This window comes from Columba livia, chromosome 20 (genome assembly GCF_036013475.1).
Source record: "Columba livia isolate bColLiv1 breed racing homer chromosome 20, bColLiv1.pat.W.v2, whole genome shotgun sequence".
Classification (NCBI taxonomy): domain Eukaryota; kingdom Metazoa; phylum Chordata; class Aves; order Columbiformes; family Columbidae; genus Columba; species Columba livia.
In genome coordinates, this window is record NC_088621.1 from 9281579 (window position 1) to 9301171 (window position 19593).

At 42.3% G+C, this 19593-nt stretch overlaps 1 protein-coding gene across 9 annotated transcripts in view; it reads right to left on the reverse strand.

Annotated features, from left to right (window-relative positions):
• Window positions 1-19593, reverse strand: part of GTF2I (general transcription factor IIi) — a 62783-nt gene that overhangs the window by 27498 nt on the left and 15692 nt on the right. For all 9 annotated transcript variants that reach the window (XM_065037168.1, XM_065037169.1, XM_065037167.1 and 6 more), the window contains exons 4-12: window positions 17260-17394; window positions 16661-16844; window positions 16468-16496; window positions 15115-15163; window positions 13283-13323; window positions 11954-12031; window positions 4890-4952; window positions 4171-4275; window positions 1071-1136 (exon numbers count right to left, since the gene is read on the reverse strand). In XM_065037168.1, the coding sequence (XP_064893240.1) occupies window positions 1071-1136; window positions 4171-4275; window positions 4890-4952; window positions 11954-12031; window positions 13283-13323; window positions 15115-15163; window positions 16468-16496; window positions 16661-16844; window positions 17260-17394 (750 nt within the window). The remainder of the gene's footprint in view (window positions 1-1070; window positions 1137-4170; window positions 4276-4889; window positions 4953-11953; window positions 12032-13282; window positions 13324-15114; window positions 15164-16467; window positions 16497-16660; window positions 16845-17259; window positions 17395-19593) is intronic.

A 19593-nucleotide genomic window follows, 5' to 3' on the forward strand; every position in this document is an offset into this window, starting at 1 on the left:
GACATTTTAGAAAACGGTGAGAAGAACCTTGTTTCAACCAGGCTTGGTTTTAACTGCCAAATAGAAGATGGCCCAAACTGGAGCGCTCTGGGAATTCTGGATATCCGTAACTCATTTCGGGAAATGGGAAACTGTATGTCCATACAAATAGAAAGCAGTGGATTCTGGTATGGATTGGTTCATGAATCAATGAAATGTTGTCATCCATGGGGAAAAAAGGGATCATTTAATACCATACGGCCTGCTGTGGCAAGTCAGGAATAGCTCCGTATTCGGAGCCCACAGGAAATTTTTAGGCAGGCTACATGCTAACACCAAAATCAAAATTAAAGCGATTCACCAAGAATGGTGCTCCTTTCTAGAGCAATTAGAATACTGGGAATTAGATTCTGAACTGTTTTTACTTGGTGTGAGTTGCTTTCAGTGGGCTGTTCAGATCTCAGATGACAGTCACACCCAGAACGTGTAATAACTCCAAATCACAAGGCCCGTTCTGAAAGCACTTCCACTTCTCACAGCAGAGGAGCACCACCATTTATTCTGACACTTATGCTGACGCTGATTTAGTCTGTGATACGTGGACACAAAATGCGTCTGGATGCAACATCTGGAGACAAATCCCCAAGTCTAACACACGCGCTTCTTTTTCTCTCCTTGGAGAATCTTGGAATTGTTGTTTCACTGTACATCAATCATAATCAGAAAGGAACAGTGGTAACATCTCCCCAGAGCCATTTTAAAAGATTATTTCACTTAAGGACACAGTGTAATCACTGAAAAAAAGCCACCTCTCAATGTGGGTGCACACTGGAGCTCCAGGAAACTGAGCACAACTGAAAAAGAAAATCAAGTTTCACACTGAGGTGCCACACAGAGGCACCAATTTTGATATTACTCTGCTCATCAAAAAAGCTGCTTCCCCCTGTTTTAAGTCTCCTAATAATACGTAACCCTTTGGTGCTGTCAGTACTGGTGTGAACCTGAGCCAACCATAAGACACGTGCCAAAGGGCTGCGATTTACAGTGCAAAGCACTAGAGGTAATTGTTTGGAAAGGAGCGTAACACATACCGTATTTGATTTCAAAGAGCTCTTCAACTTGCTTTCTTAAGTCTGTAATTCGCGCGTTCCATTTCTCTGCAAAGAAAAGAGAAGGACGTGTCAGACCACAAGCAAAACCGAGAATCTCTTGTAAAATCTGTGTTACCACTACCTGGAAATACAGTGTGCTTTTACTGCTCAACTGCATACAGGTGCCTATGGACTATGGTATGGGCAATACATTCAGAAAGAAAGAGGACAGAATGTTTCTGATTAACTCCAGAACTCCTGCAGATATTAAATCAAGGTTAAAACAACAAAACAAAACCAAAAGCACAACATAAACTAAGCTAAAGCAACTTCCACAAATGGTTTCCCTCTGATGGCTCAGTCAGCAGCTCTCACTACTGTTGATAGTCACCTAAATCCGGGTGCTGAAAAGCTTAATTACTGAAGCTTGATAAAGCTTACAGCGACTACACGAAGTACAGATTTGTGCCAAAACAACAAGTACGTGGGTCAGGAGGCATGGTGCCATCCTCTACCTTAATCCAGTATTTCTCCAAGTCCTGATGTTGCAAAACATCCCCATAAATCCTACTTCTGAAAGAAGGTAGCGGCTGCACGACAGAAGTTATCCAAATCCAAACGTGTGCTCCATGGAGAGCTGGATTAAACAGCCAAATTTTAACATCTCATTTTCTGCCTGCGACAGAGGGCACACGTTTTCACAGCTTTATTTACTATCTCAATGCTTTTCGGAAAGTGCCACAACTCTTTTGTAGATGGCACCAGATGCTGGTTGGCCTTGTAAGGATGAGTTAACAAGCAGATGAACTTACAGCTTATTTCTTACACCAAAGACCTGAATCTATAGGGGTCAAAAAATGAGGCCATTCAAGCCATTACACTTCCAGGTGTCAAAATAACTCTTCTATCACACAAGACAGAGGATTGAATTTTGGCTCCGTATCGAAAGGGGTTTAAATATTCATTTTCAGACCAGCGTACACAACTTTGGCCACATTTAAGCTTGTGTTTTTTAAGGTAATTTCACGGATATCAGGAGGACAGCACGCTTCAGGTGTGGGCAAGAGTAAGACCTTTTATAGAGGGAAAAGGGTGTTTTCACCTGCTGCCTCGCTAACTTGAAGATCTGTCCTGGGGTGTTATCTTCTTGTTCTCAGACTAAATACAAAACAATGACTGTGCTGGCTACAAAAAGGAAAAGTTTCTAACTGCACGAAGAAAATCAACTCACTTTCAGTCAGACCAGCACAACAACACAACTGCAAGACACAACCTGAAGCCTTTGAGCCTTTGATAAAATCTCTAAGCAAGCAAAAAAACATTGTGGGAAGAGATTTTTACTGACAGTGTCAGTTCCTTTCAAAGATATTTTTACCCTTAAATAGTTGGCTCAGAAAGATTTTTGAAATCCAGTTGCCCTTCTCAAAGATTATCCATTTCCTATCCATTATCCTATTTTACCAGACACTTTTCATTCTCCCCCTGCTTCCAATTATTTTGTTTTCCACTTTGTTTTCCTGTTTCCACAAAACTAAGAGCCCAGCACATTATTCACCCCGTTTCTCAAGTCACTCGGGGTACCTGATCTCTGACTCAAGACACATACAAAGTCTCTCCAGCCCCAGCTATCAAACATCTGGATCTCGGCATTATGTAAAATACTGAAAGCCCTTATCAGATGAGGCAGATTTCCCTCTTAAGCACCTGCACCTCCTTTCCAGTCTTCTTTTGTTACAGCAAATGAAGTCTATTTCTGCAAATCTCACATTCATTTTGTGTTTTAACCAGACACGATAAATACCACTTTCTGCAGGTGAACCCCAAAAGTGGGTACGAGGGGCAATGACCTCAGTACCATTTAGGAAGCCCAGGAATAAAGATCTCTTTGTAAACCATGAGCTGCAAAACACTGTAATCTAACTGCACAGCCGGGGGTTAAGAGAAAACAGCCCAGAGAGAACCCTACCAGGTCAGCTCAGAAGCACCAGTGAGCAGGTAAGTGGTGACACGTTCTTTAACTGGTCTTTGAACACTGCACGCTCAACTCAAACTTTCATCATCCTAATATTTTAATACCTTTCCTCTCCATGTCTAATTAACCTCCTGTTTATTCTCTTCAAACACTGCTGGCCTGTCAAGCTTAGATACTCCTTTCTACTAAGGGAATATATTCTAGCAAAAGCTTCTGCAGTATTAAATGCTCAGTCTTCTCCTCTGCTATTGTTGCCATTATGTTCTCCTGAACCAACCAAAACTAACTAATGCTACATGTGGAACTGCCTATTAGCATTAATGATCTTTTGAGAATGGAGATCTCTACAGTGTTTTGTTATTTTTCGCTGAAATTAGCGTGAAATAGCATTTCACACAAAACAGATGTCAGAAGAGGTTCCGTGGGGCTTTTTCAATTGACCTCACATCCCAGCACCTCTAATAACATTTCAAACACTGTGCCAAAGGACATATTCCTGACTGCAGAACCTTATAGAATTACAGATTCATAGCTTATCCGTCTAGAAACCAAACCAAAACAAGAAATAAAGGAGAAGTATGGGGCTGCAACAAATCACATGGGACGTATCCTTTAACCAGAACAACTGCAGGGTGTAGATGTATTTCTGCAGTGAGAACTCCATGTCAGGTATCATGAAAAAGCACTGCCACAAAGACCCAACTTTTTGTGTGCTCAGAGGGATCAAAGCAAGCTATTCAGCGCAACAGAGTCATTTGGTTATCTTCTCAAACATGCCTCCCTCAGCCATCTCCATTGTTCACAGCAGTATCAAGAGAGACAGGCTCCTTGACCTCGGGTTTGCCGTAATTCAGCGCACTAGTAATTTCAGTCTTATCTTGTCCACGAAATCAGCTGACAAAAATCTAAACTTATTTTTATTCTATTAAAGTACTTCAGTGTCTATTTAGATGGTCACTTTGAATAACGAGAAACAGAGGTAGCCTGGGATCATACTGCTGCAATATATCTACAAAGAGCCCCGGGCTCTTAAATGAATACCTGCATTGGCGCCTCTCACTCCAGCAGTGTAAAAACGTCTAATAACTTTTTATAAAACTGAGCAGACGCAAAATAATGTTTTCTTACCAAAATTGAACTCTCTCGCTTTTCTTCTCCCAGTACTGGCAGTTTCACTAGGTGACTCGGTGCTCTTCGCTCTCTTGTTAGGGGGTGAGTAGTCATCGTCATCATCTTAAAGAAACAAATATATCACTGTTGTAAAGTCCAGAGAAGGCATGTGTAACATTGGAACTGCTTTGAATTTCAAAGCTCTAACGCAAGTATTGAGCTGTGCTTCATCAGGGCATCACATTTTGCTACTAGTTATTTATGTGAGTAACTTTAGAAACCTGCTGGCCTGTGTATCAGCAATTTGCACAAGAGAGCAGCACAAGGCACAAGACAGCCAAAAGCAAATCTCCTTCTGTACCTCCTAAGGAAAACAATATTGTGTTCTGAAATACAACCAGGCATCTCATGATCATAAAATGACTACACAAGAGCAAAACGAATCAGGAAATAAATTGTGCGGGCACAGATTGTATTTTTTATCTAGTTGGAAGAGTCCCTCTGCTGAAACACAGCACCTAAGTTTGATCTTGAAGCACTCAAAGTGCTAAAACTTGTTTCAGACCAATGTAAAACTGATGGACTAGGTATGTTTACCAAGCAGAGCACAATCCAAACTGCAGCCAACACTGGCACATAATCCTGGTTGTCCAGTGCCAAGTAACGCAGGCATTGTAAACCAGATTTTGGACATCAAAATACCCAACAGCTGGAAATCAACGGACCGGAGAACTAACCTTCGATGGTGACCTCGACCTCGGGATCCTCACTGGTTTCTGAGGAGGCGCGTTGGGAGGGATCTGAAGGGGGAAAAACAGGAATGCTGAGTGATGGACAGAGAAAAGATGTTTAACCAAACACTCTGTGATTTTGTATTTAAACAAACACTTGTTAAAGAAGTTCCCCGGCTCACTGATATGTTTTGCATTCACAGCATGATACAAAACCAGAAACAAAGATATTTTACCATAAGCCTTTAAGCAATTCTGTAGACAAGGGTAAGGAGGTGGGGATTATACTTGTTAAATTGTGTGTGCAGCAGCACAGAGTTGGTGCTAATGACAGTAAGAAATTCCTTATTCTTGGCTTAACAGGATTAATACAATCATAAATATTTTCTCCTTTGTTATCAAGGACTATTGGAAATACAAACAAAGGCTGTGCGCCCCTACAGATGATGTATTTCTTTACCATTTATACAGATCCACAGTTGTTGCGCTATAATGATCTCCATAGCAGGCTGCAAGGCCAACAGTGAAAAATGAGAGGGAAATTCATGATCACAATGTTTTTGTTGGGGCAGTCTGCACCAACGTAATAAATAGAATTAGCCCTATCAATACACAGTGGGAGAAAGAGCAATTTGCATTTAACTGTAGTAAAGTAAAATAAAGTGAAGCTAATTATATTGGAATTTTTTTTCCAAACTAAGCAGCAGTGCATGAAGGAATATATTTTAATTACTCTGGCAGAGTGATGCTGCACTTGTGTATTTTGAAGAGTATCTTCTTCCATCAGCTTCCTATCAGCTTCTCTGGAAGCTGGGAGTAAAATATCACTTGGGGAGCAAGTTGGAAGGAATCTCCATTTCAAAGGCTCTTCCCATGATGTCACGTATAGCAGAGATTCAACAATATCTACTGAGACACCTTATCTATATATTCAAGCTATGTCAAATATATCATTTAGTTCATGGAAAACATGGTATGATATTTCAATCTAATTCAGAGTGGGTGCTGGGTAGATAATCAGTAAATGCAAAGCACAGCAAAAGAAAATAAGGTAATGGTTTTTAGCAGATGTGAACATGAAGTATGGTCATAAAAATAACCATCACCTCAACTGATCACCTGGAACCTTTTCTGAGAGCATCAGAAAAGTTCAAAGAAGAAAAACAACAAAATGATTTTTTTGAAATTCACAGAATCACACAGAATCCCAGAATGTCAGGGGTTGGAAGGGACCTGGAAAGCTCATCCAGTGCAACCCCCCCATGGAGCAGGAACACCCAGATGAGGTTACACAGGAAGGTGTCCAGGCGGGTTGGAATGTCTGCACAGAAGGAGACTCCACAACCTCCCTGGGCAGCCTGGGCCAGGCTCTGACACCCTCACCGGGAACAAGTTTCTTCTCAAATTTAAGTGGAACCTCCTGTGTTCCAGTTTGCACCCATTGTCCCTTGTCCTGTCACTGGTTGTCACCGAGAAGAGCCTGGCTCCATCCTCCTGACACTCACCCTTTAGATATCTGTGAACATTAATGAGGTCACCCCTCAGTCTCCTCTTGTCCAGCTCCAGAGCCCCAGCTCCCTCAGCCTTTCCTCACACGGGAGATGCTCCACTCCCTTCAGCATCTTGGTGGCTGCGCTGGACTCTCTCCAGCAGTTCCCTGTCCTGCTGGAACTGAGGGGCCACAGCTGGACACAATATTCCAGGTGTGGTCTCCCCAGGGCAGAGCAGAGGGGCAGGAGAACCTCTCTGACCTACTGACCACCCCCTTCTAACCCACCCCAGGTACTATTGGCCTTCTTGGCCACAAGGGTCCAGGTTGTGGACCCTTCTCTACATATCCCGCAATAGTCTCTATATTGCATTATCTTCATGCCAAATATATGCTGTGACACAAATAAAAAAGGAAAAATGAGAAGTCTTGGATGCACTGAATCTCGAAGAAAGATTTCTTTAGTTAAAAAACACACTTCCTAGGCTTACAGCCCTTGGGATTAAGCACAGCAAACTCAATCACAGAATCATAGAATGTGATTCCCCCCAGCTTTAATGTCAGCGAAAACCACAGTACATGTAGTAAACCCATCGCTTTTTTTTCAGGTGACCCACACAGGTTATTTTATGAAACTTGCGGCTTTGACAGAAGAAAAAACAGTATCAAAAAAATATTTCAGAAATTAAAAAGTGTAAACCTATATATTCCGGTAGCTTAATTTAGTAAAGCCTAGAAAATCAAATTTAAAAGAATTTTGAAAGTTCTACCACCAGGAAATATTAACAAAAGCAGATACTTCTCCACTTTCATATATTCATGCACAAAACAGGCAGATACACCCAGATCACATTACTAAGAGAAGCCAAAAGCAATTATGGTGGTAACAAGATCAAAAAAAAGTTCCATTTAGAAATCAAAGTAGGAGGAGATCACAAAAATGAAAAAAGAAGAAAACTCAAGAGGTAAGAATTGAATTCCACTGCAGCAGGTAGAGCAGAGGAGGGACAGTCACAAACGTGGGAGATTTCATTACTAAAACCACAGGCATTAGAAGCAAAACCCTGCAGTACGGTAAGATTTGTAGGATTCCGCAACACTTCAAGTTGTGAGCAAATAAATACCAACCAGCACCTAAATCATGGACCTGGACTGGGATTCTGCACTGAGGTGAAACCTGCATAAAACACGGCTATTGCCATAAATGACAAACTTCTCAAATGCCTGTTAGAAATACGTCATTTTCAACCTTCTAACAATTCCTTTAAAACAAGGAGCAGCTGCCATTCCCTCCAGTAACAGCTATTCCTTACACCAGCTTCAAATCTCTCCGTTCCTAATGGATTATGTCCTGACACCACACTCCAAACCTGCGCCAGTGGGCAGAAGCATCAGATTTACCATCTCCTGGATCTGCACCGTTGGTGATGCTCACTTTTTTGGGGTCTTTCTTTCACGCCGCAGATGGCAGCAACGCGAATATGCAACCACCAGGGTAATCTCTGAATGCCTTCAAGAGGCACAACATCGTGCTTTCTTGTTTTCTTCAATATATTCTCTGGACTTTCTTGGTTTAAGATAGAATCTCCATGCTGACTGTCACATTATGGTTGTTAGAGTACTGCTGGGCTAGCTTTACAGTTTTAGCCCCATTAAAATGGATGTTACTTTGAGTATTGCGAGAGATCCCCAAAGAAGACATATTTTGTTGTTGGAGACACATGGAAAGATGCTGATGACTTTCAACGCTCCAGGGTGAGAATAAAAGCACAGTTTACATTCCCGTTTGGGGCAGAGAACATTTTCAAACTCATTTGGTTTTGGACGAATATCCTATATTTTAAACACCTCCCTCTAACATTTCCTAAAATCCCAAAACTGTCAGCACTGTTCAACCACCCGGTGACCAGTGACACAGAAAACATGTCAGTGGTTTGTAAGTCGGAGCAGCCAATTCCCAGGACACATTGTTTTCAGCCTTTTCCTTCCGCTTCCAGTTCTCTCAGTTTTAATTTCAAGGTGTCAGTGGTAACTCAAGACTTGCATCCACACAATTCACAGGATAACCTGCCTCTGCCAGCAAATGTTTGGTCCTTTGTCAGCGAATTACTCAGTTCTGTGTGGGCTTTGTCTCTAAAAGCCTTGCTTTTCCCTGAAGATGGTATGTCTCCCAAAATAAGCAGGAATATGTTAAGAAAAGTCTTTGTAAATTGGGAAAAAACAAGTAAGAAGAGCTCTCAATTCTATTCTGTTAATTGATTCAGAGTTGTTCACACTGGTGGTATTTTGAACTCAGTTTTTTCCGTGAAAAGCCTTTAAGGTAGCCTGGCTCTTGTGGGCAGCCTTCTAGTAAGAAGCCAAGATGTGTGTCTGTCACCATCCAATACATTTATGTATCAGTGACACATTCTCCTGTTTGCAAGGAGGCTCATATTGAAGCTCAGAGGATTTATGGGCACAGAGATGCTGTGTTAACACAGCGCAGGACACGGGAAGTGCTACTTGGCTTTAGTAGGCTCAGGCCTTGCACATCCCCAGCTGGTGCGGAGCTCGGGCTGGATTAAATGCTGGTCCCTCCGCACCAGCCGTGCAAAAAGAATCATTCGCAGAGCGCAGGAATATGTTCAACCTAAGAGTACAAGGACTAAACCACATTCCAACCACTAAACTAAGAAACAGCATTTTAATAAGAGCCATAATAACTGGTACTTATAGATAAGGCATATGCAGAAATACTAACTGTGATAGCTGAAATGCTCCAGTGTGTTTTACTCAGTCCTGCAGATCTCCGCTCAGTTCTTTTCCTTATCGAGTCCACCATCAAAATCTGGACCTTTCTTCCAGAACAGGATGTCTTTAGTGTCACCCAAAGCATTTAACACTGCACTGACCTTCACATTTGTCCAGGACACTGGAAAAAAACCACCCACTGCCATACCTCTAGTGCCCACTGATGGAAAACGGCCCCTAATACTCTCAAAACACCCACATGAAGTTTTTGATGGCTAAAGTCCCTATTTCTCAGTCTTCTTCCTGAGTACTGCTACACCATTGCTAAATTTAGTAATTCAGTATTAACTCATGGCGACATCCAAATGCAGCAGCCGACTACCAGATAATAAAAGATTAGAAGAAAGTCCACCTACAGGTGTAATTTTCCCCTTGTTTGACTAATGGGAGCATTTCGTGTGCCACCGAGGCACAGAGCGCTCTGGTCAGCAGTGCAGATTGGTGAGAGGAAACACTCAGAGAACAATGGTAACTGTGAAGTGTCATCAGCAAATCATTTTCTCCAGGAAGCCCCAAGCAGATTGCTGCTCTCTAACAGTTAAGTTGTTTCTTCTCATAAATGGATAAGCCCAGCTTTTGCTGGAGGGTATTTTTAGTAAGCACCACGACCCTAGCAATTTTCTTTATTCTGTAGCAATTCTTGCGCAGGTTTGTGCCGTTCCTCAGGATAACGGGACTTTTCTAACGTTTCCTTCTCTGCACAGCACCTTCATGCACACACAAACCCCTAAATTCCTCTTGAATTTGTGTCCAGTGGTGGCCCCTCAGTTCCAGCAGGACAGGGAACTGCTGGAGAGAGTCCAGCGCAGCCACCAAGATGCTGAAGGGAGTGGAGCATCTCCCGTGTGAGGAAAGGCTGAGGGAGCTGGGGCTCTGGAGCTGGACAAGAGGACACTGAGGGGGGACTCATTCATGGGGATCAATGTGGAAAGGGTGAGTGTCAGGAGGATGGAGCCAGGCTCTTCTGGTGACAACCAGTGACAGGTCAAGGGGCAACGGGTGCAAACTGGAACACAGGAGGTTCCACTTAAATATGAGAAGAAACCTCTTCCTGGTGAGGGTGGCAGAGCCTGGCCCAGGCTGCCCAGGGAGGTTGTGGAGTCTCCTTCTGTGCAGACATTCCAACCCGCCTGGACACCTTCCTGTGTAACCTCATCTGGGTGTTCCTGCTCCATGGGGGGATTGCACTGGATGAGCTTTCCATGTCCCTTCAACCCCTGACATTCTGGGATTCTGTGATTCTGTGAATTGGTACTTTGTACAACCTTTGGCTCAAATCTGAGCAGTAGCAACTTGAAGAAGCTGCTTAACTGCAGGGAAGGCGGCACGACTTGGAATAGTAAAATCTCTTTTAAGCCACAGGACCCCATAGCTTCTACCAATATACTCAGGTGTGTCTCATTTTAAATGCAAGATTGCAGGATTATACTGGGAGGGGGCAATGGGGAAGTTATTCATTGAATGATGTTTTATCTGAATGAGATACACATTGCTCTTCACCACTCAGAAGATTCAAATTTAGAGTTCTGTAAAAGCCGACAGAAATTCCAACCTCCAAATTCACGTTGCATGGAAGCATATTGTATAAATGGGATTTTTCAGCTCAGAAAAATGGGTTACTATTTTGTAAGGATGCGGTTTCAATGCACACTCTCTTCAAACGGCACTGGATTACATACTCACATTGTTTTTATGCATGAAATGAAAAGCCGCAAGGGGCTGAAAAGCAAAAAGATGACAGCGCTTGGCTTTGGAAGGAACATGATTAGGTTGTCTCCAAGAAAGTACCTATTTTTACTACATTATATCGAGCCTGTAAACCCCCATGTCCCCTGCAGCTAGGCAATGTACAAATAATGAAAAGAAGATAATCCTAACACTAGAGAATTCACCTTTCCAATTCTGATCTCAAGTGGTGACACTTTGCTGTGCTGTAAAGCACATTCACAAGAATCTGTGTGTCTAAACATGTTATCTCGATAATCCCTAATATTACAAAATGAAAGGCTGTGCTGTTCTGCACTTTGCTGTTGAACACGCAGCTCACCTGTGTTCCTTTGTATTGCTCAATCAACCTAACGACAAATGCAAACTGGCTGAAATAATAAATACAGGGTTCTAGTTATTTTACATTGCCATTAATAGTCATGACTTCTTAGTTACTGTTCATTTCAACCTACAGAAAGAACGATTTGTTTTTTCCGCTCCTAGTTGAGGTTGACACGCTGTATTAAGTGGATACATAGAGATGAGGCAAGGCAACTGAGAGACACATTAACACATGCACAAGTCATGGACCTCACACACGGTGTTATGTTTTGTCTATATACAAAAGCCTTTCGATACTATTTAGACACACAGTGGTCATTCCCTTCGAAAAAAGTAATTGATACACTATGAAAGTTATTGAAATTTAAACTAAAGAAGAGATCCAAGCAGTGCTCTGGGCAGCATCGTTATTATGGTTTATTTCCTGTTGAAAGAAATCACTGGAATCAGAGTCTGCACACCCGATCCTCAGAAAAAACCCCAAGCAGTTCAAAAGACCCCATGAATTTCCCCTCCAGCCCACACACACACACATACGTATATGCTGAAGTTGCACTTGAGCTCTTTTGGTATTCCTCAGAATAACTTAAATGATAGCCAGCATGGAAATGTAACCTAACAGAGCCAAGTAATGGCATGTTTAATGACCAAAACAAGCAAAAAGAGAGGCATAGAGAGAGAACGACACTTAAGCAATTCACCCTTTCATGAGATAAACACACATGAAAGTTGGTATCATTACCTGGAATAGCATATTGATAGTAGTCAGGATCATCTGATTCCTCCTTCACCACCACTGTTGCCATTTCCAAAGAAACTCCTGTAGAAACAAAGGAATTGAATACGGAAACTAATAATAACCAGATTGTTAAAAGCAACCCCAAACATCCACCGAGATCCCAGCTCATCTCTGTTTAAAAGAAGAAAAAGATACTCAGGTGCTGAGGCACTTAATCATTGAGCTTAACCATCAGTAACGAAGCGACCTGCTGGTTTCTGACATGTCAGGTTGGTCACCCTCAGAAGGGCTTCGGGATTAAATGCTTCTCTACAAACTAGACGCCCTTGCAAATGCTACCTCGGATCTGAAGAATGAAAAAATAAATAAGTAAATAAATCTCCCTTATTGCCCACTACAAGAGGCAAAAACCCAAATGTTTTATCACTACTTGTGCTGAAAGTACTTGCAGACCTATTCCTGCTCGCTCATCTGCACAGCCAAGTTCAGATACAGTCTGCATAAGCCTTCACGGCATTCCCTAAAATGTTTTCAAAACAAAAGGAGACTGATTTAAAATGCCTAGAGAGCAGCACTGCAAAGAGCCTGGGACTGACTGGACAAAACGCTCGAGTTAACTCTTCATGTACGTCAAGTCAAACATGAACCACAAAGGGCTCTCAAACCGCAGGTTTAAAGCCGTGAAGCACAAAGAACCAAAGGAAAGAACAAAACGGGACTAAACATAAGACCTGAATTCCTACACAAAATGCTGAGCAATGTAGCGCACCCCAAGAAAAGGGAAAGTCAGCGGTTTATCTCTAAGCACACCCATCCCCTCGCTGGCTTTAATGGGATTATTCACATCTTTACCTCAAAGCACACGCTGCTGCAATCCCAAATGGTGTCCTACCTGCTGGGGAACTTCACCATGCTTGGGCACTTCTTTAACCAGAAATAACACATTTTGCTGTTTATTATTTATTTCCATTTTAGCTGGAAAATGGACATCCCGACATTTTCAATATTTTAGTAACGTTAAGAAATACAGCGAGTGATCTTGAAGTAGAACAAAATAAAAACCTGAGGGTTTTCTTCTTCTCCACTTAAAACTGTTTACAAAGATAAATCATTTTAGTCTACAACATCTTACAAATCTCCTCCTCCTAGAAATGGAAACATACGGCTAAGGTTCAATACTTGATAAAAACTCCAACTGAAAACAGACAATTTTGAGGAAAGCGGCTTTTCCTTCTCACAAAGCCTGTGTTTTTTCCTATCTTTGCTTAAATTCAGCCTTCTGAACAGAAACTGGCCATTGCTTTGCAAGTAAGAGCAAAAATTGGAACCTACCAGAATCCTCTTTGGGTTCCGTTTTCACTTTAATAGGACAACTACAAAAATAAACAAAGCGAGCACATTGACAAAAGAACACATTGGCAAACCCAAATATCATATTTCTGCAAAGTTCCTCGAGCTTTACAGGTTGTCAAATAAAATCAATCTCCCAGTATTTTTTTTCCAAGTAGGCACACAAAAGTGAAACCCTGCATGGTGGTTCATCTGATTTACCTCAAGGGAATTGCCAGGAATCTCCTATCACTGTATTTTTGGGACATACACAATATTCAAAGTGTGTTTACCCTTTAATAAGAAGCAAACTCAGGAGCAGGAAAAACTGATCCCTTGTTTTCACATTAAGCAATTTTTGATTTATTCCAGATATAGCCACTTCATTTACTAACAAACAAGTTATTTTTTTTAATGGAGGAGGGGGAAGGTAGCAACATCAATCTGTTCCCCACTGCTGCTGTATCATAAAACATGACAAACTTATCCCTGACTGTGAATTAAGAACACTCGTTAGGCTCATTAAACTGAAGGGAAACTTTGCCATCTCACAGAATCCCAGAGTGTCAGGGGTTGGAAGGGCCCTGGAAAGCTCATGCAGTGCAATCCCCCCATGGAGCAGGAACACCCAGATGAGGTTACACAGGAAGGTGTCCAGGCGGGTTGGAATGTCTGCACAGAAGGAGACTCCACAACCTCCCTGGGCAGCCTGGGCCAGGCTCTGCCACCCTCACTGAGAAGAAGTTGCTTCTCAAATTTAAGTGGAACCTCCTGTGTTCCAGTTTGAACCCATTGCCCCTTGTCCTATCATTGGCTGTCACCGAGAAGAGCCTGGCTCCATCCTCCTGACACTCCCCCTTTCCATATTGATCCCCATGAATGAGTCCCCCCTCAGTGTCCTCTTGTCCAGCTCCAGAGCCCCAGCTCCCTCAGCCTTTCCTCACACGGGAGATGCTCCACTCCCTTCAGCATCTTGGTGGCTGCGCTGGACTCTCTCCAGCAGTTCCCTGTCCTGCTGGAACTGAGGGGCCACAACTGGACACAACATTCCAGGTGTGGTCTCCCCAGGGCAGAGCAGAGGGGCAGGAGAACCTCTCTGACCTACTGACCACCCCCTTCTAACCCACCCCAGGTACCATTCACCTTCCTGGCCACAAGGGCCCAGTGCTGGCTCATGGTCACCCTGTCGTCCACCAGGACCCCCAGGTCCCTTTCCCCTACGCTGCTAGTTGCCTCCCTACACCCTCTGACAACAGCCTTATATTGTCCCCAAGTGACCAGCCCCTCCTTCCATGATCTATAAACTCTCCTCTTCCACTTGAGCACACCCAGCAGTTCCTGTTTAACCACGCAGGTCTCCTGGCTCCCTTCCTTGACTTCCTACGTGTCGGGATGCTCTGATCTCGTGCCCGGTAGAAACAGTCCCTGAACACTAACCAACTATCTTGAGCCCCTTTACCTTCAAGCAGCCTTGCCCATGGGATTTCCCCCAGCAATTGCCTGAAAAGGCCAAAGTTTGCCCTGCTGAAGTCCAGGGTTGCAATTCTGCTTGCTATCCTGCTCCTGCCACATGAGATCCTGAACTCCACCATCTCATGGTTGCTGCAACCAAGGCAGCCCTCAACCTTTACTGCTTCAATCAGAAGTTTAATTCGTAACAGTTTCCCCATAAATAATGGTTGAAAGGGAAACTTTAGCTTTATGCTTTTTATAATCCCAGGCAAGCAAAAGTTATCCAAAGGTCAGCTGGACAGAAAAGGACATTAGGGAAGGATTAAGTATATGAAAATACATAGACAATAACAAGAACAAAAAAGACATTATTTTAGATTCACCTTCCACTTGGAGGTATAATTGAATGTGAAGGATCTGTCATATGAGCTCCTGAAAGTCAAAAGACAAACTTTGAATTTCCTGTACGCCTTTTACCTTAAATACAAATTGAAAAGGTTACATTAATTTCATAAGGTGAAACCCTGTTCACGCTTTACAAGCGTATGTGCGTATTTTCTGTATTCACAGATCCGAGGGAAAGATGTTGTTAAGCTGCTTTATTAATCTCTAAAGCAACATTCATATAAAATTACTTGAAGTGCGCATCACACCATGCCTTTCATGCTCTCTTGCATGACGCCAAGTGAAAATCTTGGGAAGCAAAGGGAAACAAACCTTGCACTTAAACTTTGCTAAAAGAAAATGGGAGAGTTTTATAGAGATTTGGCTTAGTCCTAAATCACAGCTAGACACAAATAGCTTATTTTTTTAGAGTGTCGTTTACCACACTGAAAACCTGCCTTGCATTTTCAATAGAAATATATTATTACCAGAATCTCTGTAATTTCCCTCACTCTGCTCTTCTCACTGGGCACAGGCAACACGTTGCTGATTTTACTAACCCAGCATCAACCTGTGGCTGGTTCACCTGAGAAAGTGGAACTTTCCTGACTTCATTCCTATAGAGATTGCCCCATCCTCTTCATAAAACAAACCCTCGCATGTGCGAATTTTGCAAGTAAAGCAACATCACAGAATCACAGAATCGACTGGGTTGGAAAAGACCTCAGAGATCATCCAGTCCAACCCTTGGTCCAACTCTAGTCTGTTTACTAGATCATGGCACTAAGTGCCATGTCCAATCTCAGTTTAAAAACCTCTAGGGACGACGTGACCCCGTGAAAGGAATCGGAGAAGGGATTTTCTACTGAGCCAGAAGTGAATCTTTATGGAGTTTTAAAACACTCACTCTAGCTTAGATTTTTTAATTTATAGAGGCTTTCATAGGAACTACAACACCTAACCACTTCAGAAGATTGAATTAATTTTTAAAATGAACTATAAATGCCCAAATCAGCCATGTGTTGGAACACAGAGCACTGTAAAGTCTTGGCATCTTTTAAAAATGCAATGCAGTTCACTTCTCCTTTCCCTAGGATACTATCCAATTCACATTAAATTTAAATTCAGTAAAAGACTGAAGAATGCAACAGAACAAATTTTATCTCTAATTAGTAGCTCCTGGCAAAACGCATAAAGGAAAAGGTTATAGTTTCATAAGTAAGACAACTCACAGTCTAGGAATTTCTGCACCGTTTGCCACTTTATGCACTTGAATAAACCTTGTACCTGTAGTGCTATCTAAACTAAAATTCTGATCTGTTTCTGCTTAGTCTGAGTAAGTAGGAACTTACCGAGGTGTTTCTTCGACTCTAGGAAAGGCCTGTGTGGAAATAGGAGAAGAAAAACCCACAGCTTTAGCAAAGACATCATTATTTACTTGGGAGTTTAACATTAAAGAGAGAGCTCTCCTGTTTAACAGCAACAGGCTGCAATGTATTTAATTAAAATTAATTGGACAGACCAGCACAAGAGGGAAAAAATAACCTTTTGATGATAAATGAGATCCCAGACTTGTTTTCCAAAATCCATTTCAGGGTTGACACATCGTAGTTTGCTGGATGTTTGAAGGCAAGTCCTTCGGGCAGACCCTGCACCACCACCGCGCTCTGGTCCCTCTGGATCTTCTCATATGGCACAGGTACCACTGTTGACTTCCCTAAAGCTTTACCTATTAAAAAAATAAAAGGACATTGCTTTAAGGTAAAGTTAGCAAAAGGATGAGTCCCTCATAAAATGTTTTATTTTGGAGAGGCGGGGAGCGAAAGTAAAGTGCAAATCCCACCAGGAAACCAAAGACTGGTCGCGTTAACGTGCGCTGGAACCCACCAAGGTAGAGAGGCTTTCCTGAAAGTAAACTAGAAATGAGCTGTGCTCTGCAATAATCTCAAATCACACCCCACAAAACACATCAAGAAGAAAACTATCCAATATACGTGTATGTTTCAGAATCACTTACTAAAATTAAACTTATCACCTTAACAGCAGTATAGTTGGAAGGCTAAGCTCATGCAGTACTGTACTCACAAGTGGAATAAAAGCTTAGGAAACCAGCACAGCTATTTAGAAAACCCTAAAGCACCAACCATAGCAAAAGCAGAAAAAGTCCTCCACGGACTTTCTGAGAGCTTCCAGTTCCACAATATCCACTGTCAGTCTGTTCACGGGTGGTCCAGTCTTTGTTTTCTGCTGTTCTGCAGTCCTCTCCTCTTCTGTAACACCTGGCAAAGACAAAAAGAAAATAATAGGTTATTAAAACTCCCAGTACCTATTCCCTCCAGTTTAGACTATAGACACTCAGGGAGATTCCTGACAGAAAACTGTAAGAACTGATTTGCCTTAGAAGCAAATGCACTTATCTACACACAAAAGCAATGAGTCAATTTAAATTTATACCAAGATTATTATACCCTCCTTACAACCTTTGTAAATATCACCATCTGAGGTATAAGTGCGATGGATTGAGACACACACCCAAGCAGGTTTTCTTCTGCATAAAGAGGTAGAAAACACTATTAATCTCCGGATGGGATAATACAATAGAAATAAAACGCAAAACTGCCATGAAAAGGACCGAGACTGTCACCAGGGAAAAAATCAAATGCCTGTGTGGAGGGTCCCGCAGCTGCTATATGTGATGTCTTACGCAGCAGTTCTGTTATATCCGGCTTTGTTCCTGCTGTATGTGCTAAGCTGAACTTTTTAGAGAAGGGACCTGATTTTTGCCACAACAGCTCCTTTATCTTTCAAAAGACATTTTAAATACACATCTCTTATCACCAAATAGGAGGAGCTGCCAACAAACCATCACCACACACAATTCTAGAAGAATAAAGCCCTACGCTTTTGTTCCAGCCTCTGAGCAAAATTCATTGCAAAAGGAGTCAGGAGATAACAATGCTTCCAATATTAAAAAGCAAACAGAAGGGATTGGTTCAGGTGGCAGCCTGCCTTTCTTATGGCTCAGTTCTTGCGAAGGTTTACTGAGAATCACCAGCAAGAACAGAGGAACACAAGAGAGATATTCTGCATTTGAAAGAAGAAGGGAGACGTGTGTTCTGTGTGCACTGTGTGTTCTGTGTGCACGGGAACCATCAGAGCGCTGGTTGTGTCACGACTTGCCCGTGAGCAAACGCGGTCTGAAACATTGCGATTTGCATTACCGGTGCTGCTGGGATCGTAATCTACATTAACACAAGAAAACAAACAGCAATTCGAACAACTGATTACAAATGAGTTGCGAAATGAGCTGAAGCAGCAACGCTTTTAGTCAAAACACGTTTATCATCTTCAACTTGTATCTTCATTTAAAAGAGAATCTTTTCCTTCCTTTACAGATCCCATGCCTGCTTTGTGCTGGAAACCCATATCCACGGGACATTCAGCTCTCCAGGCCTCCAACTTTTGCTTCCTCTGCAATCGTAACACAAAAAACGCTAAAGTAGAATATTATTCTAACTAAGCCCCTGTATATAATGACAGCTGATGGGGTGTGACTGCAGACTCAGGGGTAGGAGACATCAGGTTCCATTTACAGCTACACGCAATGTCGCTTTTTGGGTGGGTTTTTTTCCCACACAAGGGACTGATTCACTGAAAACTCCTTTATTGCCAGTGGCTTCTCAAAAATGTACCCACACTTCCTAAAAATAACGAGCAAAGCAAAAACAAGATGACGACACCGCTCGCTTCCCATTCAAATGAAAAGTAGGCAAAAAGACCCAAAAAATGTTCCTTCTTAAGTAAAACACTTAGTGTTTTTTATGACATTATTTTTATCTGGATGGACACACGTCCACAACAAAAGGGCTCTGCCAAAGCCCTCACCACAATTACCTGAGCACCCGGCAGGATTCGGGCTCCGTCTGGGAGGGGATGCGCAACAAAACTTGGAGGGCAAGAGGGATGGGGGGCTGAATTTACAGGGAAAATGGCTCAGGAAGGGCGAAGAATGGTTATATGGTAAAAGAATTGCATTCTACACAGCTGGGAGTATCACAGAATGTTAGGGATTGGAAGGGACCCGCTGGATTAGTCCAGTTACTTTGCAAAAGCTCTTCTGGATTCAGCAGGATTACACTGACCCAACTCAATCAAATCCTCATTTTCTACTGAGAGTCCATAGATGGTTGAGTGTCTCGTCTCTTCTGTATATCCAGGTGTTTCGGTTATTCACAGAATCACAGAATGTCGTGACTGGAAGGGACCCACAAGGATCATCGAGTCCAACTCCTGGTCACACTGGGTTTGACAGTCCAGCCTTGGCTGGAATCTCTCAGCTGTCACCATCCTTATAAAATGGATATACTACAACAGGAATACGCTGTTTTAAAGTTAAAAGAAAAAAAAAACAACTCTTACAAATTTTTTTATGATGAACAAAAAAAATAGAATACTTGAAAGGATCAAATTTAAATTTG